Source organism: Lontra canadensis, unplaced genomic scaffold (assembly GCF_010015895.1).
Source record: "Lontra canadensis isolate GAN:19392208 unplaced genomic scaffold, GSC_riverotter_1.0 scaffold110, whole genome shotgun sequence".
Lineage (NCBI taxonomy): Eukaryota > Metazoa > Chordata > Mammalia > Carnivora > Mustelidae > Lontra > Lontra canadensis.
The window spans coordinates 5,466,883-5,490,138 of record NW_022631104.1 but is presented as its reverse complement, the minus strand read 5'-3'; the positions used below and the strand labels follow the sequence as shown (position 1 = coordinate 5,490,138).

General features: G+C 41.8%; 1 protein-coding gene across 1 annotated transcript in view; it reads right to left on the bottom strand.

The window, feature by feature from the left end:
* Positions 1–23,256, bottom strand: part of DNAH9 (dynein axonemal heavy chain 9) — a 313,067-nt gene that overhangs the window by 233,302 nt on the left and 56,509 nt on the right. The window contains exons 18-19 of the mRNA XM_032840101.1: positions 5,961–6,183; positions 5,185–5,351 (exon numbers count right to left, since the gene is read on the bottom strand). Coding sequence (XP_032695992.1) covers positions 5,185–5,351; positions 5,961–6,183 — 390 coding nt within the window. The remainder of the gene's footprint in view (positions 1–5,184; positions 5,352–5,960; positions 6,184–23,256) is intronic.

Here is a 23,256-nt window from a genome sequence, read left to right as displayed (position 1 = left end):
AAGGTGCATGCATATGTGTGTGTGTGTGTGCGTGTGTGTGTGTGTAACGTATGTACAGGTATGTTGGTTGGGTAGTGAGGTGTGGAAGGGAGGAGGACATACAAAGTCCTATTCTTGAACTGCCTCTTGTCTCAGTGTCTTTGGAAATATTTGACTTGACGGATGGAAAGTAATCCTAATTAAAGTCATTTACCTGAACTGCTTGCCACTTAAGCCTGATTACCATGCAACACAATAACAGTTATGCATACCATTAAATTAGTGTCAGATTAACTTTGATGCTTGCTAGGTTTGATTCTGCTTGTTCCACCTAAATAGTTCTTGGCTGGTGTGCTACAGTTGGGCGTTTACATCTTAAGAGAATGAGACTGAACATCATGGCATGTCTTCGCTATTCTCCAGCTCCAGAGATTTCCAGAACAGAATAGGAGGTTGAAATCCTCAGAGCTGAAGGAGGGTCCTTCGTCTGTATAAGCAAGGCACCTTCTCCCCTCCGGGGAGAGCAGTGGAAAAAGAACCAGAAGGAAAGTGACCAGAAGGAAACTTAACCCTAAGCCTTCCACTCATTGTCGTGGCAAGTGGTCCAGCAGGAAAGTTCACCAGGCATGAGTGACCCTTCTACTTGGTCTTCATTTCCAAAGACTAACTGTCAGGGTGCCTAGGTTCTATTTTTTATCTTGACCAAAGTGACTTGCAAAGTGAATTTCACCTCTTGCTGTAGAAGATCTGCCAGACAAACGCTAAAAGTCCACACTGTTTGCCTTATTAATGGGGCATAATTCAGAAATAACTTGTTAGGTAAGCTGTGAGCTGCTAAAGTGTTTGGGTACACAGGAGAAAATAAATGGTCTTTCTCACCATTCTTTCCTTAGCACATGCAAACACCCTTAAATCACTATCGACTCCTCGAGTATCTGGAAGAAGTGATCCTTTGTCAAATCTATTTCAAACTTCATCTACCTCTTGGTGTAATTTTTGTTTACAGTTTAAATTTATGGACAGTCATTTCCTGTGCACACATAAAAGTTAATTTGACCTAAATAACAAAAAGAATCCCTGGATATAAGGGCAGGTAACCCTCTTCCCATTTCAAAACTCTGGTGTACATTGTGAGGATATCCACAGAGCTGATTAATGTGCCTAATAAACTGAAAGTAGTTCTCCAGACCCTAGGGGAACAATACAGTATAAGAACAAGAAAGCAATTGGAGGGAAGGGGATGTAGTAAGTCTTTAAAATTGAAATAATAATGCAAAAGTATTTTAATCGAAAAGAGAAATGTCTGGAAAGTTGGGATGAATGGAATGGAGAGAAATGGATATTTGGTGCTCATGTGTATGACTGCAGAAAAAACATTGACTTAGGCCTGAATTCGACAGAGGTATGGAGAGAGGCAGAGGGAGGAATGTGAAAACAGAATTAATTCTTGGGAAGCCACCAGGTGGGACACGTTAACCTCCGAACCATACCTGGGCATTCCATGATGACACATGCATCCTAAAACTCCCCTCCCCCGACCTCAACATGTGATCTTCCAGTTCTTTCCATTCAGTGGCCCTGTGTCGGTAAGCAGAGGAGTGCTGCCTTCCCCTTACTGGTCCAGGATGGAAGACAGAGAATGGTGCTGGTCTACCTGCTCATCTCCTGTACTCGATCGATCCTGCTGATTCCCTTCCTAAATCCCTTCCAGATCTGTTCTGTCTCCATTGTCATGGCCATGGCTTCAGTCTAGGGCTATTGCTTCTCACCCAGGCTGCTGCCATCACTGTCCCATGGAGCACTTGACCTTGGGTCAGTCTCACTCCATCCCGTTCCCTGCAGCCACGGGATAGTGCTGTTTATACTGTGTTGTCCTCATGCTTAGACTCCTCAGTGGTTAATCATGGTCAAAACGTGGTTGTGTGGAACTCTTCATTCTCACTTCCATGTCCTGCAGTTTTCTTACTGTTTCTTACATTCTCACCCTTCTGTGCCTTTGCCTAGAATACCCTTCCCTCCCACTCGTCTTTTTCTAAATGGCTAATCTGCATTTTCATATTGGCTCAAGGACCATCTTCTACAGGGGGTGTGGACGGCCACCTCAGGGGAGGTTCCAGTTGGCCACCCTATGAACATGTCTGAGTACTTGTGTCTGAAATTGTCCCTGAGGTCAGGCAATATGTATTACCTTAAAATCCCAATACTTACATCGTATTTTGCCAACTCCATTGCTGAGACAACAACCTCTTGTGTTCTATGGAAGCCTCAATCAGGTAAGTCAGATTAACTGGAAGAACAGGGTCAAGCTGAACTAATGACATGTCTTAGGACACTGATATGTCCATGCAAGATTTGGTGACTAATTCTGCCCTCTCTTTACTCTGCTATTGAAGAGACAACAGATGCTAAGCAAGCAAGACAGAGGCCCTTCTTTCCTCCTGTCCACTGTACTGGGATATCTGGAGAGCTTTGCTTTCTCTAGCTGTCATCCAGGATAGTACCCAAAGGGAGAGTATCTTCAAGAAAGCTCTCTCAACTGTTCACAGAATTTGGTAGCCAGTTGAAAATATTAATGGTCTCCACTGAGTTGGACCTCATTAAGATCAAGTGCTTTGACTAAGAAACTGCTGGGTAACCTTGGTCTCGATGTGGGTATGATGACTGGATGTCATGGCATCATTCCTTAAGGTCAAGAAGACTGCACTCAAGGTCAGGAACACCGAACCAGAGAAGGCCACTAGGAGTGTGGAACGTTCCTTTCACTCAAAGGGGGAAACTCACCTCCAACTTTAACAGGTGTGGAAAGTCTCTGAAACTGAGGGTGATGATTTAGCCAATTACTTCGAAGAGAGGGAGCTCAGCTAGGAATATGCTGATACAGCTCAGACTTACGAACTACAGAAGGAAGTCACACTTGAACACGAAGAACCTCAACCCAACTGACCAGACATCACCCAGCATCTGACAGGCTGTAAGATCCTAATGAGACACTCACTTTCTTCTTCCTCCTCAAAGCCAAGATCAGCGTGAGCTAGATCTGCAGTCTAATCAGGGACAGGAACTTGCACTCACAGAGGAATGCACCAGGGGCTGCATTTTAGATATTCATAAATGATCTAAAAGGGAAGGAACCAGATTTAAAATCCTTGGCCACATACAGTGCCTTAAAATGTCAAGCACACACATTCACATAACACCAAACTAAGGAACAAAACGAGGCAGGAGTTGATTCCCACTAAGACTCCCTTCAGCACTAAATCCACAATTCTGCTCTAGCCCTGATGTTTTCTTGACAAGAAGAGAAACACATCACAATTGAGGTAATGTTTGCCTTTCCACGCTGCTGTGAGCAGTTCTTTTCAAAGTATTCTCTTGCAAAAATTCATCTGCATGTCAAATTAACAGATGTGAGCTTGGAAAACCCAGCTAAGAGAAGCAGTATCCTCCCAGCCAGCAAATACAAGTGCTAAGAAAGAAAAGAACAACGCAGCTATCACGTTCAAGAAAAACACCACCAGCTGATCAATACAGATACAGGATATAACTATGAAGGAGGGATACACGTTTCTAATAGACACACAAAATCACACCAGCAAATGGGCGTTGTTTACTTTCAAGCAGGTATCAGAAGATCCTCTGGGAATCTATTTCCCCAAATATCTGTGGGGTTACTTTTTTGAAAAAAATTTTAAGGGACAGTTGATGCTAAGATCATGGCTGTTGCCGTTGGTGGATTGTTACCACTGAGCGGTACAACTCAGCTTGATAACCCACCTCCCTCACCAGCTTTGCCGCTACATGATCGGTGTTGAATTTCAAAAAATTCCATTGTGCTTCCAAAGGAGAGTCCAAAGAATAGGTCTCAGACATTGAAAGAATGGTCCCAGAAGGAGTTTTGCCAATAGGTAGAGCAATAGATATTTCCTTGGAATAAGGGCACAGCTCCGAAGGCATTATTCTGGAGGGATCCAGATCTCATTTGGAATTACATGCCCCGGAGTGATGGCTTGAAAGGGAACCAGTGACCTCCCCCTAGGGCAGCAAGTCTTAAACTCGGCCACACACTGGAATCACCCGAGGGGCTTTACAAACTACTGATGCCAGGTCTTGGCCCCAGAGAATCTGATTCAGTTGATCTGCTAGACAGACTGGACATGGGCAATTTTAGAGGCTCCCCAGGTGATTGTGACGTGTGGCCAACATGGTGGCACACTGCCTTAGTCTCGTGACGGATACATGTTAGTCTCATGCAGAGTTGACCCTCTGTCCTGCCTGCCTCTTAATGCACTCCTGTTCTCTCTAGCCCCAAGTAATTGGGAGACAGGAGCTGCTTAATAAGTGTTTGGTGAGTGAATAACAAAAACACGTAGGTCCTTCCTGTCTGCCATGGTGGGGGACCGACGGGTCCAATTTGTCTGAAACAGAGGGACTTCCCTGGAAGTGTGACTTTCAGTGCTAAAACCAGAGCCACCAAGGGAAAACCGGGATGGTTGGTCATTCTCATGCCAGATACTATGTTATACACTTGTAAAAATTAGTTCTTTCACTCTATCAACAACCTATGTCAGCAGACACACGACACTGAGAACCAGCTTGTTCTGGTTGGAGGCCCTGCATTGAGCAGCAGACCAAGCACAGACCCCTGGGACACTTACTTCTCCACTGAGGGAGGATTTGAGCTAAACTTGTCTGTGTCTGTGTATGTGCAGTGTGGACCCATCTGAATGACGCTGCCTGGTCCTATTGTTGTCTTAAGTAAAGACCCCTTCTCACAAGTGGGGACGGTTCTGAGCAGTACTAAGCCGAGACAGAAAGAACTCCATCACCTCATATCCTTCCCCTAGGCTTCCAAAGTGCCTTCCAGAACTATTTTCCAATTCTACCAGCCACTTTTTAAACCAAAAGAACACGAGTCTGTGAGAATTTAGAATACAAATGGCTTTGTCAAAAACCTCATGTTTTGATCACATACAGTCCTTTGACAAACCTGAAGACACAGAGTTTCTAGATTTTTGTTTTAAAGGCACGGTTTTGTGCAACCTTTGGTCGTCTCATCCCCGCCATGACGGGACTCTGCCCACTCAGTGCCACATTCTAACCAAGACCCAAGTGTCTTCATCTGCTATGAGAATTCAAGAACTCAACTGAAAGACCCTCAGTTACCCAAAGACAGCCATGTTGAAAAAGGAAGGAGCGGGTGCGTACCTGAAGGGAGCTTCCCTGCGGAATTGCTCCCAAAACTCCTGTTGTTCAAGGTCAAAGGCTGAGCACCTCTGGAGGAGGAGGGCCACTTCGTTTGCCTGTAGTGGTGCCACTTGCTGCCTCACGGTGACGGCCATCTTTTTCACATTGTTCCACTTCTCAGGCAGCTCCTGCGAAGATGACCTCCATGTGGTCAGACCCACGTCATGCTCCCCCTTGCCCGCAGATCTGACGCTGGATGGCACCCAAATGTCTTTGGGTCACCCACAAAGCCATGCTATGGTGTCATGGGCTCCCTTCCCCTGACCCATCGCTCCCTGGTTGCCTGCCTGCCTGGCTATCCTCTCCTTCTGACTCCTCCATACCCTTCTTGCCCTCCACTGCTACCCGGGCAACCTGTGCTGTTTTCTGTATTTTCTCAGAGCACTTGACGATTTTCGTTCATGCTTCACATCTCCTTAGTCCATCTTAACTTTTCTCAGACTTGCTTTTTTTTCTCTGAATCAAAACTTGGCTCATCCCCCGCAACCACCCCCCAAAAAACCAAAACACTTCATTCACATCAATTCTCCCATCTCTTTCCAGCATTGTGCTGCCTCATATTTGAGGAGTTTCCAGAGTGTGCTAGAGAGCACACACCCGTCACACAGTTCCAAAACATGAGTCTTGAGTCCTCACCAAGCCCCATTTCTCATTTACCTCAATCCACCTCACCCCACTCTGAAGGTCAGAAACTTTCCCTCTCTTTCTTTTATTCGGAAAACACCCTTCGTACTGACCTCCAGCTGCTTAAACACCAGTTCCGGCAATTCCTGTTCATAGGTCTTCAGCAATTCAATAGTCTGCTTTAAGGGCTCAAACATCTCATTGGTGCTGCCCTGTCGTTCTTTCACAGCCATAAGGTGTCCCATAACCTCAACCAGTCCTTTGAAATCCCCTTTTTCAACTTTCTTGAGCATGCCGCTCTCACTATTCTTGATAAACACTTCAAGGTCGGCCAAGCTAAGCAAAACAAAGAGAATGGGAAGAAGCATTTCCCTTCTGCTCCTCAAAAGAAAGATTTATTTATTTCCCCCCAAAATAACAGCTGTAACTGGGGAAAACTTCCCACAAGTCTAGCACTTAGTGTAGATTAGACCCTGATGCTGAGAATATGGTCCTCTTTGGAAGGGTCACGGTGGTGAAAGACAGCGACCTCCATGCTGGAGGAGACTCAGGAGACAGGACACGTTAGTGGGACAAACTGGTGAAATGTGAATAAGATCTGTTGATTAGTTACTAGCTCTCCACCAGTATTAGCTTTCTGGTTTCGATAACTGCATTATAGTTAAACAAGATGGTATCATTTGAGAAAGCTCTGTGAGGGTACAAGGGAACTCTATACTGTTTTTGCAACTTCTTTTGGTATGTGATGTTATTTCAAAGCGAACTTCAGAAAAAAATTTCAAAAAATTGAAAAAAAAATATGGTCTCTAAAGTCATACCACACTTGGGTTTAATTTGGACACTTACTAGAGGTGTAACCAAGGCCAGCTCACTTAATATCTCTGCCTCTCAGTCTCCTCACCTCTATGATTGGGAAATCATTTGCCTCACTGGTTACTGTGGGAGTGAAGCAACAGTTTTTATTTCAAAAATATTTATTGAGCATCTATTACATAAAATGAGATATATCCTATATTTGAGCCCAACTATGCTTCCAGGTTCTGAGGAGAGAATGACAAATGAGAGAAACAAAGGCTCCGTACACGTGAAGTATACATTCTAATGGGAAAAATACATAGGAAACAAATCAATGAAATAAGTTGTATAGTTTCACATGGTGTTGAATGCTGTAAGGGGATGGAGACTATGGATAGTTCTATTTTCTGTGGAGTGGTCAGTGAAGGCATTTCTGCTGAGGTGGTATTTGAGCAGGAATGGAAATTATGAGAAGGAGTGAGCCACAGAAAGAAATGGGAGAAGAGCTTCTGAGGTACAGGGAATAGCACGAGTAAAGGCACTGAGCCTGGATTCAGTCTGATGCATTTGAGGAAAAGGAAAAGGTCAGCAGGCAGAAGCATAAGAGGAACAGGGAGAAACAAAGAGAAGGGGGTAGGTGAGAGAAGCAACAGGGGGCAGACACCACAGGATCTTGTTTGCCAGGGTAAGGAGTCCAGATTTTATTATAAGCATGAGCATCCTGAATAGGAGAATATCATGACTTGACATATTTTCAAAAGATCTCTAGCTGGAGGAGGTGATGATGATGGTGGCAGCATTGGAAGTAGGGAGACAAGAATGGAAACCAGGAGGGCCATTTGGAGACTCAAATAGTTGTCCAGGTGACAGAAGATGATGATGACGAGGACTTTGGCCTGGAAGGTGGACATGAGGAGTGGTCAGGTTCAAGATAATTTCACAGGTAGACACTATAAGACCCACTAATGGATTGGGGAGAGAGGTGAAGGGACGAGAGAAATCATTAACTCCTGGCAATGGGGTCAATGACAATGCCATGTAAAGATATGGGAAGAACTGAGGAAGACTGGGTTTTTTGGAGGGAGAAGGTGGAAGAGGGATAAGTTTAAAATATATTACATGTGGGATGCCTCACAAACACTAGACACCTAGGGGAGGTATCTGTCAGTCAGCTAAATGGAAGTCTCGAGTTCCAGAGAGATGAGGCTAAAAACATAAATTGGGTAGTTACTGGCACATGGATCATTCTCAGCGTTGGGTTAGAGATCACCTGGACTAGGAATGTAGATAGCAAGTTCAGAATCGAGGTTTCAGGAATGCTAATATCTAGAAGAGATGAGCCCAGCCAAAGAGACCAGACACCAAAAAGACGGGTCCAGTGAGACAGAAGCAAAACCACAAAAGGTAAGGTATCCTGAAAGCCACAGGGAGAAGCTTTTGGGGAAAGAGGGAATAATCGGCTACACCAAATCCTGCTGAGGGGTATGAGGAAGATAAAGATGATGATCACAGGATTCAGCCACATGACTAATGCTGGCGATCTCAATGAGAGTGGTTTTGGTTGAGTAGTCTAGGAAAAGGCTAATTGCGGAGTAATTCAGAGTAGAAGCTGGAGACGTCTGTGTCTAGCTGTATGACACACACAATAATATGCATAAATAACCCTTCCACTGAGCCCATGAAAATGCTTAAACATATACTTCAACGTCATTTAAAAATGTGTCACTAAAGTGGCACAAAATTAAGGGACTATGGGAGGCTGAGCCAAGCACTAAGCAGGGGTCAAAGTAGTCCTTCTGTGATGGTTTCTACTGAACCCCAGACACAGTAAGATGCTATTTTGATTGCTCGTGGGACGTGGGGAACCGGTGACTCAGCCTGGGGCCCACACAAGGTGAGGGGGCTGGTAGGAGGCTGCATGTGAAGTTCCGACACCATAAGGGCAAACAAGAAGTAAATCCACTGCACAGAAAGGGCAAGTATGGAAACTTCCTGCCTTAGCCTGGGAAGCAGGTGGACCACTACACGTTGAAATGCAGGTGGTCTAGGGATGGAAGAATCCCTCGATGACAGGCAGACACAAATGGAGGAATGCAGACTACACTCTAGTCCTCAAAGGATTCCCACAGATGTTCACTGATTCCAAGGAACGTGATGTTTAGCCTCAAAAGTCACAAGATACACAAGGAAAAAAATCACCATGAGTAGGAGCCAGCAGAAGTAGTGAAATGAAACCTGCAAAAATTTCAAATGTCAGAATTCAGAATCTGAAATAGCAATATTTCATATATTTTTTTAAAAAACAAGAGTTCCTGTTTAAGTGCCTTGTCAATTGTTTGTGACCCAGGTGGCAGGAAAAAGTGCTTTCCCTATGGTTTCTCAGATACCAATTCAAGACTGACTGAGAAAAATAACTTTAACCTTCTGAGCACAATGTATTAGTCAAGACGGAAACGCTGTTTTTAGGAATCACCCTTCAGAAGGTTAAGTAAGCTCTTACAGTCTCAGTAGGTCTCAGCCACTGCCCCTGACCCAACTTTAAGTTGAAATATAAAATCAGCATTGCCTGAGTTAGGAAGAGAGGCAATTTCAGAGGCTCTCCAAATATACTCAGAATCTGTGATCCTGCACGGATCTTTGCTTTCTGAGAGGGTGGATTCTGAGACGAGAAGTAACAAAACTTATTGAAAATTATGGGTTGTGATGGCATTACTTTGTGAAGAAAAGCATAGCAAAAGCCTTTAATAAATGTTTTAGCAATTCAAAAATGATCACACTGTGCTACGCTGATGGGCAATTCCAGGACAAGGAAGCTAATACTTTTTGGTAGTTCTTTACATTACCTTTAATCTATGGCATGTAGAAACAAAACATTTTTAAATTGACAAATTACAAGTTGTCTTAAGATCATCCTCTAATGAACACGTTCTAAGACTTAAAAAATGAGTAAATAAAGGAGAAGCCTCAATATTTGAGTAAAGAACAAGAGAATACAAAAATGAACACACAAAATTATAAAATAACCAAACAGGGCACCTGGGTGGCTCTGTTGGTTAAGCATCTGCCTTTGGCTTGGGTCATGATCTCAGGTCCTGGAATTGAGTCCTGCTTCGGGCTCCTGGCTTGGCGGGGAGCCTGCTTCTCCTTCTCCCTCTATGCTGCCCCCCCCACCTATGCTCTCTCACTCTCTCTCAAATAAATAGTCTTTTTTTTTTAAAGACAGTTTATTTCTTTTTCTTTTTTTTAATATTTTATTTATTTATTTGACAGAGAGAGATCACAGGTAGGAAAAGAGGCAGGCAGAGAGAGAGGAAGGGAAGCAAGCTCCCTGCCGAGCAGAGAGCCTGACATGGGGCTCCATCCCAGGACACTGGGATCATGACCTGAGCCAAAAGCAGAGGCTTTAACCCACTGAGCCACCCAGGCACCCCTCAAATAAATAAAGTCTTAAAAAAATAAATGAAATAACCAAATAGAAGGTCTAAAACTAGAATGTATTCATTAAAGTTGAAGCCCAATGAATGAATTAAACAGGAGATTTAAACAAAGCTGAACAAATCAGACAGCTGTGTGATAAAAGTGGAAAAGTTATCTAAACTGCAGTGCAGACAGACAGCTGTAAACTCTGAAAACTATTAAAATATGTGGATGATGGTAAAAAAACATCTCATGTAAGTTTCCTAAGAGCTCAGAAGAAACTGACAGAATGGGCAAGAAGCAATCTCTGAGATCCTGGCTGAGAATTTTCTTGAACTGCTGAAAGACAACAGGAGTTCAAGAAATCCCAACAAATTCCAGGTGGAATTAATATAAAGAAACCCTCAAGGGAGTGCCTGGGTGGTTCAGTCGGTGAACTGTCTGCCTTTGGCTTGGTCATTAGCCAAAGATCCTGAGATTCTGGGATCCAGCTCCATGTCAGGCTCCCTGCTCAGCTGGGAGTATGCTTCTCCCTCTCCCTCTGCCCCTCTGCTCTATTCGTGTGCTCTCTCTCCCTCAAAGAAATAAAATCTTAAGAAAAAAAAAAAGAAAACCTTGGGTTGCCTGGGTGGCTCAGTGGGTCAAAGCCTCTGCCTTTGGCTCAGGTCATGATCCTGGGGTCCTGGGATTGAGCCCCACATCGGGCTCTCTGCTCATCAGGGGGCCTGCTTCCTCCTCTCTCTCTGCCTGCCTCTCTGCCTACTTGTGATCTGTCAAATAAATAAGTTTTTAAAAAAATCTTAAAAAAAAAAACCTTAAGATACTTCATATGGATACCTTCACCAAAAAGGAAATAAAAAGGTTAAAATTAGCTGATTAGCTTCAGAGCAAAGACAGATTTCGACCAAACCAAACCAAAAAACAAAAATCCCCCTCAACCTCAGAGTGATGGCTGACTGCTCAGAAGCAAAAATGGCAGCCAAGAGACAGAGGAATAATGCGTTCAATAAACTCACAGAAAACAGCTGTTATCCTAGAATTCTCTCTTCTATAAAATCATTTTTTTTCAAGTACAAGGGAAAAATACATGACTTTTAGAGAAAGAAACAAAGAGTTTCACCAGTAGACTCTTAAACTAATGAAACTTCCGATGGACTTAACTTAGGGAACTAGTCTGTAATATAGAAAGAGGCATTGGGCAAAAATTTGATAAATTTAATTGATTTTAAATAAATTTCAATAAACATTGAGTATATAAAATAAAGTAGAATTTGTAGTATTTGAATAAATAATAGAGAACAACTGAAATCACCAGGAATGAGAATATCATTTGATGTATAAACAGTTGAGATCAAACTATTCTAAACTCTTTATACTGATTATGAGGAGAGTAACAAAACTGACAAATTTATTCCTTTTAAGGATGCTTATTAAAATAGCTATGGTAACCATTAGAATAGTAGACATGGATGATGTAACATCCAAATTAGCAGAAGGGAAGAAAATGGAATTAAATAAAAACAAATTAGGTGCCTAGGTGGCTCAGTCATTAAGTGTCTGCCCCTGGCTCAGGTCATGATCCCAAAGTCCTGGGATCAAGCCCCACATCGGGCTCCCTGCTCAGTGGGATGCCTGCTTCTCCCTCTCCTATTCCCCCTGCTTCTGTTCCTCTCTCACTGTGTCTCTGTCAAATAAATAAATAAAATCTTAAAAAAAGAACACAAAAAAACAAATTCAACCCAAAGGAAGCAAGAAAAGGAAGAAAAAAAAGAATCAAAAGCATATAATAAAATGGTAGCAGAATAGATATTAATGAACAAAATCTTCCAGTTAAAAAATACATATTAAGGTGAATAAAACATTCAGTTCTATGCCGATTATTAGAAAAACTCCCCTAATATAAAGGCACAGAAAGATTAAAAGCCAAAGGATAAAATGAGAGACACCAAGCTAATATCATACAAAGGAAATTGGTTTTGTTACATTAATATAAAAGAAAACAGACTTTAATATAAGAAATATAGCTAGTAATAAAGAAGATTTTTATGTGTGGCTGAAAGTTCTAATTTTCCAGGAAGATATAAAAAGTCAAACTCTGTATGCTCATAGAACATAATCTTAAAATACATGAAGCAAAAAGGGACAGCATTACAAGGTGAAATTGACAACCTACCATCAAAGTGCAAGGGTTTGTTTTTTTTTTAAGTTCTTTATTTTAAGTAGGCTCTACACCTAGCATGGAGCCCAACATAGGACTTGAACTCATGAGCCGGAGATCAAGACCTGAGCTGAGATCAAGAGTCAGACACTTACGTGATTGAGCTACCAAGGTGCCCCAGAGTGGAAGATTTTTAATACAACTATTTCAATAATTAATCAACTAAGCAGACCAAAAAAAAAAAAAAAAGTCAGTGAGGATATAGTGGATTTGAATAAAACAACTAACAAGTTTGATCAAATAGTCCTACACAGAGCATTCCCCCCTCCCCAGCAGTTACAGAATTACACATTCTCTTCAAATGTGCACAGAACATTTATAAAAATTGACCATAATGTAGAGTTAAAGCAAACTTCAATAAATTTCAGAAGCTTATTATTTATATCACCTTCTCTGACCACAATGCAATTGTTAAAAATCCATAACAAAATATAACTGGAAGGATGTCCCAGGAAGATGGCAGAGTAGGAGAACCCTAGGCTCACCTCATCCCATGGATAGAACTAGATAACACTCATATCAGAAACCACCTGAAGACTGGCAGAATAAATCCCACAATTAAATGTAGAGAAGAGGCCACATCAAAGAGGGCAGGAAGGGTGGAGACAAAGTCAGAACTAAATCAACTTGCCCAAGCAGCCTTGGGAGGGAGGCATCTGGGGGCACAGAGAAGGACTCAGGGAGTCCACATGGGAAAGTGGATCCCCATAACATTTGTCTTTGAAAACCAGAGGGGTTGAATGTTGGTAAGTTCTTATAACCAGTGGGACTCAAAATTTTAAAAATTTAAAAATTTTAAATTTAAAAAAATTTAAAAAAAATTTAAAAAAATTTTTAAAAATCTGTAGGCTTGGCTCTGGGAGAGCAGGGCAGCCAAGGGGAAACTGAATCCCTGCCCTTAAAGAGACAGCACAAAAAAAAGCCCATGGAGATAGAGCAGAGAAGCAGCTCTTTGAAAGGTTCCTGGGGCATACAGGAAGGAGAGTTATGTACTAATCTCAGAGCATGTACTAGAGACACAGAAATGTCTGGGGAACTCATCCAGGAATAAAGGAACTGGCAGGTGCCATTTCCCTCTCCTGTTCCCCAGTATAAACACATGGGCACCAGCAGACTCACTACTTAATGTGCTAGCACAGCTGCCCCACCCCCATGCTGTACCTCCCACAATCCCTCCCTTCGGACAGCCCACCTCAGTATGGGCACTGCAGAGCCTCTCCCACAGAGGAAAGGCAGGGTGTAAAACTTGCTAGCAGGGCTGCCCCAATGCACGACCCCCAGTATGCTGTGCTTTGACTACTGCCCTCTCTAATATGCTCTTGGGCACGGCCATACAAGGTAATGCCACAGGCCTGGCAGTGTGAAAGCAGCCCCTAGATTGGCCAGCATACTCCAATCTGGGGAAGGAAACAGCAATCCAGATCCAGGAGGCACAAAGATCTGCCAACAAAGTCAACCCAAGGAAGTTCACATCAAGACACATAGCAAAAAGTAGTGATAAAGAGAGAATTTTAAAGGCAGCAAGAGAAAAGAAAGCAGTTACATACAAGGGAAACCTCATAAGGCTACGAGTGGATTTTTCTGCAGAAACTTTGCAGGCCAGAAGGGAGTAGAATGATGCCCTTAAAGTGCTGAAAGGAAAAAATCTTCAGGCAAGAATACTCTATTCAGCCAGGCTGACGTTCAGAATAGAAGGAGAAAGAAAGAGTTTCTAAAAAAAAAAAAAACCCAAACATTTAAAGGAATTCAAGACCACTAAACTGGCCCTGCAAGAAATGGTAAAGGGGACTCTGAGTAGAAAGGAAAGACCATAAGAAAGACTAAGAAAAGTAGGAAGCACAGACACAGCAATAGTAAGTGTATCTGTAAAAATCAGTCTAGGGACTCACAAAATAAAGGGATGTGAAGTATGACACCATATACCTAAAATGTGGAGGGGAGAGGATTAAAGACTGGGTTCATAATTAAGTGACCATCATCTTAATATAGACTGCCATATGCAAATGATGTTACATACAAACCTAATGATAACCACAAGTCAAAAATCAGTAATAGATACGCAAAAAACGAAGAGAAAGGAATCCAAGTATATCATTAAGGAAAGCCCACTTATCATGAGAAGAGGAAAAGAAAAGAAAAGAGAACTACCAAAAAGCCTCCATAAAACAAGTAACAAAATGGCAATACATACATACCTATCAATAATTACTTTCATATAAAAGGACTAAATGCCCCAATCAAAAGGCACAGGGTGACAGAAAGGATAAAAAGACAAGACCCATCTGTATTCTGCCTCCAGGGGACTCATTTCAGACCTAAAGACACATGCACTTTGAAAGTGAAGGGATAAGTAACCTCTTTGACCTTGGCTGCAGCAACTTCTTTCTAGACACATTTCCAAAGGCAAGGGAAACAAAGGCAAAAATGAACTACCGCTACTTCATCAAGATCAAAAGCTTTTGCACAGCAAAGGAAACAGTCCACAAAACCAAAGGACAACTGACAGAATGGGAGAAGATATTTGTAAATGACATCAGATAAAGGGCTAGTATTCAAAATCTATAAAGAACTTATCAAACTCAACACCCAAAGAACAAATAATCCAATCAAGAAATGGGCAGAAGATATGAACAGATATTTCTGCAAAGAAGACATCCAGATGGCCAACAGACACATGAAAAAGTGCTACATATATCACTCGGCATCAGGGAAATACAAATCAAAACCACTATGAGATACCACCTCACACCAGTCAGAATGGCTAAAATTAACAACTAAGAAAATGACGGATGTTGGTGAGGATGTGGAGAAAGGAGAACCCTCCTACACTATCTGTGGGAATGCAAGCTGGTGCAGCCACTCTAGAAAACACAATGGAGGGTCCTCAAAAATTTAAGAATAGAGCTACCCTAGACCCAGCAATTGCACTACTGGTATTTACCCTAAAGATAAAAATGTAGTGATCCGAAGGGTTACAGCTGCACTGCAAGGTTTATAGCAGCAACATCCACAACAGACAAACTATGGACAGAGCTCAGATGTCCACTGACAGATGAATGGATAAAGAAGACAGGAGATATATATATGATGGAATATTACACAGCCATCAAAAATATGAAATCTTGCTATCTTCAATGACATGGATGGAACTAGAGGGTATTATGCTAAGTGAAATAAGTCAATCAAAGAAAGCCAATTATCATATGATCTCACTGATATGTAGAATTCAAGAAACAAGGCAGAGGATCATAGAGGAAGAGAGGAATAAACTTAACCAAGGGGGTGAATAACCTATACTCTGTAAACTATAAAACACTAATGAAATAAATTGAAGATGACACAGACAAATGGAAAGATATTACACGGTCGTGAATTGGAAGAACAAACATTGTTAAAATGCCCATACTACCCAAAGCAATCTATAGACCTAATGCAATCCCTATCAAAACACCATCTGCATTTTTCACAGAACTGGAACAAATAATCCTCAAATTTATATGGAACCACAAAAGCACCTAAATAAAGCCAAAACAAAAAAGAAAAAAAAAAACTGGAGAAAAAAAACCAAAACAAAACTGGAAGTGTCACAATCCCAGGATTCAAAATATAATACAAAGCTGTAGTAATCAAAACAGTATAGTACTGGCACAAAAACAGACAAATAGGTCAATGGAACAGGATAGAAAATCTCAAAACACACCCAAGATTATATGGTCAATTAATCTTTCACAAAAGAGGCAAGAACATGCAATGGGGAAAAGTCTCTTCAACAAATGGTACTGGGAAAACTGGCAGCTCTATGCAAAAGCTCTATGCAAAAGAATGAAACTGGACCACACAACACACAAAAATAAACTAAAAATGGAGACCCAAATGTGAGACCTGAAACCATAAAAATCCTAGAAGAGAGCACAAGTGGTACTTTCTCTGACATTGGCCATAGCAACATCTTTCTAGATATGTCTCCTGAGGCACAGAAAACAAAAGCAAACATCAACTGTTGGACTACATAAAAATAAAAAGCTTCTGCACAGAGAAGGGATCAACAAAACTAAAAGACAACCTATTGAATGGAAAAAGATATTTGCAAAGGACATATCTGATAAAGGGTTCATATCTAAAATATACAAAGAACTTGCACAACTCAATACCCCCCCCAAAAATAATCCTATTAAAAAATAGGCAGAATAACTACTGGTATTTACCCCAAAGATACAGATGTTGTGGAAAGAAGGGCCATCTGTACCCCAATGTTCATAGCAGCAATGGCCACAGTCACCAAACTGTGGAAAGAACCAGGATGCCCTTCAACGGACGAATGGATAAGGAAGATGTGGTCCATATACACTATGGAGTATTATGCCTCCATCAGAAAGGATGAATACCCAACTTTTGTATCAATATGGACGGGACTAGAGGAGATTATGCTGAGTGAAATATGTCAAGCAGAGAGAGTCAATTATCATATGGTTTCGCTTATTTGTGGACCATAAGGAGTAACATGGAGGACATGGGGAGATGGAGAGGAGAATGGAGTTGGGGGAAGTTGGAGGGGGAGATGAACCATGAGAGACTGTGGACTCTGAGAAACAATCTATGGGTTTTGGAGGGGAGGGGTGGGAGATTGGGTGAGCCTGGTGGTGGGTATTACAGAGGGCATGTATTACATGGAGCACTGGGTGTGGTGCATAAACAATGAATTCTGGAACACTGAAAATAAATTTAAAAAATAAAAATTTTAAAACAATGGGCAGAAGACATGAATAGACATTTCTGCAGAGAAGACATACAGATGGCCAACAGACATATGAAAAGGTGCTAGGCATCACTCAGCGTCAGGGAAATATCAATCAAAACTACAATGAGACATCACCCCACTTGTTGAGATGGCTAAAATCAACAATACAGGAAACAACAGGTGTTGGTGAGAATGTGGAGAAAGGTGAAACCTCACATTGTTGGTAGGAATGCAAACTGTAGAAAACAGTACAGAGGTTCCTCAAACACTCAAAAATAGAACCACCCTGTGATCCAGTAATTGCACTACTGGGTATTTACCACCAAAATACAAAATACTAATTTGAAAGGCTATATGCCGCCCTACATTTATGGCAACATTATATACAGTAGCCAAACTATGGAAGCAGCCAAGTGTCCATCGACAGACGAATGGATAAAGAAGATGTGGTCTATATACAGAATGGAATATTAGTCATAAAAAAGAATGAAACCTCACCATTTGCAACAACGTGGATATGGAGCTAGGTAACATAATGCTAAGCAAAACAGGTCAATCAGAGAAAGACAAATTTCACTCATATGCGGAATTTAAGAAACAAAACAAACGAACTAAGGAAAGCAAAGAGGCAAAACAAGAAACTGACTCTTAACTAGAGAGAACACATTGATGGTCACCAGAGTGGAAGTGGGTGGGGGATGGGTGAAACAGGAGAGGAGGATTAGAGAGCACACTTGTTGTGATGAACACTAATATACAGAATTGTCAAATCCCTCGATCGTACACATGAAACTAATACAACACTGTTTGTTAACTACACTGGAATTAAAGCTAAAATCTTAAAAATAAAATCACTCGAAGAACCCTATGTTTGGAAATACCCTTTTTTAAAAAGGATTTAATTAATTTATTTATTTGACAGAGAGAGAGAGTGAGAGAGGGAACACAAGCAGGGGAAGTGGGAGAGGGAGAAGCAGGCTCCCCGCTGTGCAGACAGCCTGATGTGAGGCTCAATTCCAGAACCCTGGGATCATGACCTGAGCCAAAGGCAGACGCTTAACCCACTCAGCCACCCAGATGCCCCTGGAAATATTAAACATATACGAACAAATCATCATGGATATTAAAAATACTTAGAAGTAAATTATAATGGAAATATCACATACTAAGGTTGTAAGATGTAGGTAAATTGTACTGAGAAAGGAATTGTTATTGTTATTGTTACATTAACAAAAATGGCTCAAAGTGAAGAAGCAAAGTATTCACTTTAACTTATCCAAGAGGAAAAAAATAAATCCAAAGGAACAGATGGACATAATAAACATAAAAGAATAAATTTTTGAAATAGAAATTAAATTATAATAGAGAGGATCAATAAGTTTATAAGATAGCTCTTTGCAAATGTCTGGCAAGATTAATCAAAGTAGTCAGAAAGTACAAGTAGAAATGGATAGAAATGAGAAGAGGGACATAATAATAGATTCTGGGAAGAGTAAACAGATTAAGAGAATATTATGAATGTTATGACTGTAATTTAAAGATTTACATGAAGTGGCTATATTCCTATAGAACGGCGACTTAATAAGGAATAGGAAACCTTAATATCCCTATAACTGTTAGAGAAATTATAGGTAAACATCTCATCAGAAAGAAAATACCGAGCCCAGATGTTCAATAGGAGATTTAAATCAAATCTTCAAGGATCAGAGAATTCTAATCTTACACTAACTCTTCCAGAGAATAAACAGGAAGGATTACTTCCTAACTCATTTTATGAAACTAGCAAAACCACAGAGCAAGTTGAGAGAAAGTATGAGAAAGGAAAAGTCAAGGCCAATCTCACTCTCAAACAGACACACATCAACAATAACCAATATATTTGGAAACAAAATCAATCAGTGGATATATTGGAAAAGATAATACTTTGTGTTGGGATTTGGGGCTTTTCTCAGTAAACCCCAGATGACTTAATACTAGAAACCAGTATATTCACCACTTTAACATTTCGATGGAAAAAAACCAGAATTCTCTTAACGAAGTTAGAAAAAACACTTCATAAAATGTTATCTCTGTTTATGTTAAATCCCCTTAACAAATTAGGAATAGAAGGGAATTTCTTTAGGGGCCCCTGGTTGGCTCAGTTGGGAGAGCATGTGACACTTGATCTTGGAGGTTGTGAGTTCGAGCCCCACATTGGGTATGGAGATTACTTAAAAAAAAATAAACTTAAAAAAAATAAATAAAGGAACTTCTTTAATTCCATAAATAGAATCCACAAAAACTCGTAGCAAGGGGCGCCTGGGTGGCTCAGTTGGTTAAGCATCTAACTTCGGATTTCGGTTCAGGTCATGATCTCAGTGTTACGGGGTCGAGCCCCACACTGGGCTCCATGCTCAGGGTGGACTCTGCTTGTCCCTCTCCTGCTCCTTTCTCTGCTTGCTTTTTTTCTCTCTCTCTCAAATAAATATATAAAATCTTAAAAAAAAACACACAACACAAAACCTCACAACGAATGTTATGCTTAGTGGTGAAATGTTGTAGCATGCCCCTTTAAGATCGGACAAGATAAGGGTACCTGTCATTATCGCTTTATTCAACAATAAACCTCAAGTCCTAGCCAGTGTGGCAAGAAAAAAATAGTGATAAAATGCATTAAAAATAAAAACACTGAGAAGGAAGAAATAAAACTATTATAAATTTGTAGATGATGACTATGTTAACAGCAAATCCTAAAGAGTGCACTGCTAACTTACCGCAATTAATAAGTTAATTTAGCGGAGATGGTTGATACAAAGTCAATAGACAGAAATCAATTCCATTTCCACGGAAAATACGATTTTTAAAATATCGTTTGTACCAGGAGCCCGAAATTAAAATACCTAGGAATGAATCTTAAAGACATGAGACTTATTTTAAAAGTAATGATTACAAAATGTCATTGAAAGACATTAAAGGCATACAGAAATGGAAAGATGACGTGTTCTCGGGCAGGAACACTCTGTGGAGAAGGACGACCATTGTCCTCAAATCAAACTATAGTCACTGCAAATATAATCAAAATCCCAACACATTTCTTCTCCTACAAATGGATTTTTATCAGTTTTCATAGAATAGCCAGAGCCAAGACTCCCGGAGACAGTCTTAATGACAATGAACAAGGCAGGGACATGCCCTGCTAGGTACTGAGATTTAGGACAAAACTAGAGCAATTAGGACTTTGTCATACAAGGCAACAGCAGACAAGGAACTATGGAATGAGAAAGATAAAACCACAAACCTTTTAGGAAAGGGCATAGGAGAGCATCACTAGGATCTCAGGGTGAAAGGGATTTATGTAACAAGACAAAAGGACGCGATGTTAGAGAAAAGAGGAACTCATTGGGCTATGTGATGAGGCAAACATACTGTAAAGGTGGTGGGAAGTCAGGCCACTCAAAGGGCGACTGGATTTGCAATATATACAATTAGCATAGGACTACACCCAGTATATATCAAATATCAAAAAGAAAAGATTCTAATTATCATACATGAAAAAATAGAGTCCGCACAAAAGTGGGCAAGAGCTCCATACAGGCAAAGAAGGGGAAGCATGAAACTGACCGCAAACATACAAAGATGAGCCACTTTCTTCATGATCAGAGGAATGCCAAATATGGACCATACACTGACAGCACTGGGAGGCACTGAGGACAAGAACTCTGTGCCTTTAGCCTATTACCCCTACCAGCAGATCCTATGAAGCCGTACCTGGTTGAGGCACCTGGCCACTGCCATCACTGTATCCTGTATCAGCCGTGTACTCTGAGGTCTTACCCACCCTAGAGGGACTGCCTCCTCTCCCAGACCTGGCAGACCAGTTCCTAGAGGAGCTAAGTGATTTGCCATTGAGCATGCCTCTCCTATGCAAACCAATCAAACCGGAGTCTATCCATGTCTCCAACCACCTCCTCCATCTGGCTATCACACTCCAGACTACTACATACCTACCTTAATTACTCCAGGGCCAGGAACCAAAAAACTGGACAGTGGCCCTCTGATCCCAGAGCCTGCTGAGATCATTCAAAAGGGCCCATTCTCATCCCGCTGACCCTATCTTGATGACTTTTTTCCCATGGAAAGCACAATAAAGGCTCCTGCCCCTGTTTTCCCGTCGTTGCCTCTGCCTGATCGACCCTAGTGCCACCCTGTGTGGCCCCATAGGACACAGTGTGTCTTGTCGTCTTAGAATCTGAGTATAACCAACTACCTTTCCAATGGCAGTCATTTCCCATTGAGTCTCTTGGCTGGCCCGGCCACACATAAATAATAATAAGACCTACAATTTGAAACACACCTCCATGTCCTTGGAAGGCCAGACCCACCCTTGAGGAGGGATCATGGAGCAGCTACACTCAGAGACATCTCTGTTTCTACCCCACCTCAACCCAGTGTTTTCCTTTCTTGTCTCTCAGTTCCTCAGTGAGCTGAAGTTCTTGTGAATGTGGGAAACTGGGCTCTTCTTTTTTATTCTTTGTACTTATTTAGTCTTTAAATTATTGTGTTATGTTAGTCACCATACAGTACATCATTAGTTTTTGATATAGTGTTCCATGATTCATTGTTTGTGTAGAACACCCAGTGCTCCATGTAATTCGTGCCCTCCTTAATACCCGTCACCAGGCTCACCCATCCCCTACCTCCCTCCCTTCTAAAACCCTCCTTTTGTTTCCCGGAGTCCATAGTCTCTCAAGGTTCATCTCCCCTCCAATTTCTCCCCCTTCACTTTTCCCTTCTCCTAATGTCCTCCATGCTATTCCTCATGGTTCACAAACAAGTTAAACCATGATAATTGACTTTGTCTGCTTGATTTATTTCACTCAGCATAATCTCCTCTGGTCCCATCCCTGTCAATGCAAAAGTTGGGTATTCATCCTTTCTGATGGCTGAGTAATATTCCATTGTGTATATGGACCCCATCTTTATCCATTCATCTGTTGAAGGGGATCTCGGCTCCTTCCACAGTTTGGCGATTGTGGACATTGCTGCTATGAACATTGGGGTGCATATGGCCCTTTTCACTACATCTGTATCTTTGGGGTAAATTCCTAGTAGTGCTATGGCCATTTCATAAGGTGGCTCTATTTTTGATATTTCAAGGAACCTCCACACTGTTTTCCAGAGTGGTTGCACCAATTTGGATTTCCACCAACAGTGTAAGGGGGTTTCCCTTTCTCCACAACTTCTCCAAAACTTATTGTTCCTTGCCTTGTTGATTTTTGCCATTCTATCTGGTGTAATGTGGTATCTCAATGTTGTTTTGATTTGAATTTCCCTGATGACTGATATCCAAGATCTATAAAGAACTTCTCAAACTCAACCCCCAAAAAACATAATCAAGTCGGAAAATGGGCAGAAGATGTGAACAGACACTTCTCTAAAGAAGACATACAAATGGCTAACAGACACATGAAATTGGGCTCTTCTTAAAGAACACTGGGGAGTGGTGCCTGGGTGGCTCAGTGGGTTAAAGCCTCTGCCTTCGGCTCAGGTCATGATCCCAAGGCTCTGGGATGGAGCCCCGCATCGGGCTCTCTGCTCAGCAGGGTGTCTGCCTCCCCCCCTCTCTCTCTGCCTTCCTCTCTGCCTACTTGTAATCTCTCTCTCTGTGAAATAAATAAAATAAAATGAAAAAAGAACACTGGGGAAATCCACTTAAACCATCTCACAATGCTCTCCTCCAGTTTCCTAGAGCAGGAGGACCATCACCCTTGCAAATTCTCTTAGAATTCATTTGCAAATAGACCCATCCTTGATGGGGGGACCATTTCCCTTCTGCTCCCAGGGCTAGATCAGTGAGCAGGGCAGCAGTAGCATTAAGCAAGACCACCCCAAACTCAAGGAAGGGGTCAGGTTGGCTTTCCTGGGGCCACAGCTGACACCCAAAGCAGGAGGGCTGCATAGAAGGGTCGTGCCTTCCCCCTTCACCCCCGCTGCCACAGGCTTCTGACTGGGGTGGTAGCTGAGCTGCTAATGGTGGCAGATATGCAGGTGCTGGATAGTTGAAGTGCTCAGGGGAACAGACCATGGCAGATCCAGTCTGTCCCATGGCTAGGATAGCACAGACAGGCATCGGGGGGTGTGGGGACTCGGTGACTTGCCCTTGGCAGAGCTGGATAACCTGAGACAAGAAGCAAGGGGCAGAAATAAAATCTAGGAGGCCCATGAGACCCCCTCTGTTTTCCAGGCTTAAAGAGATTTCTCA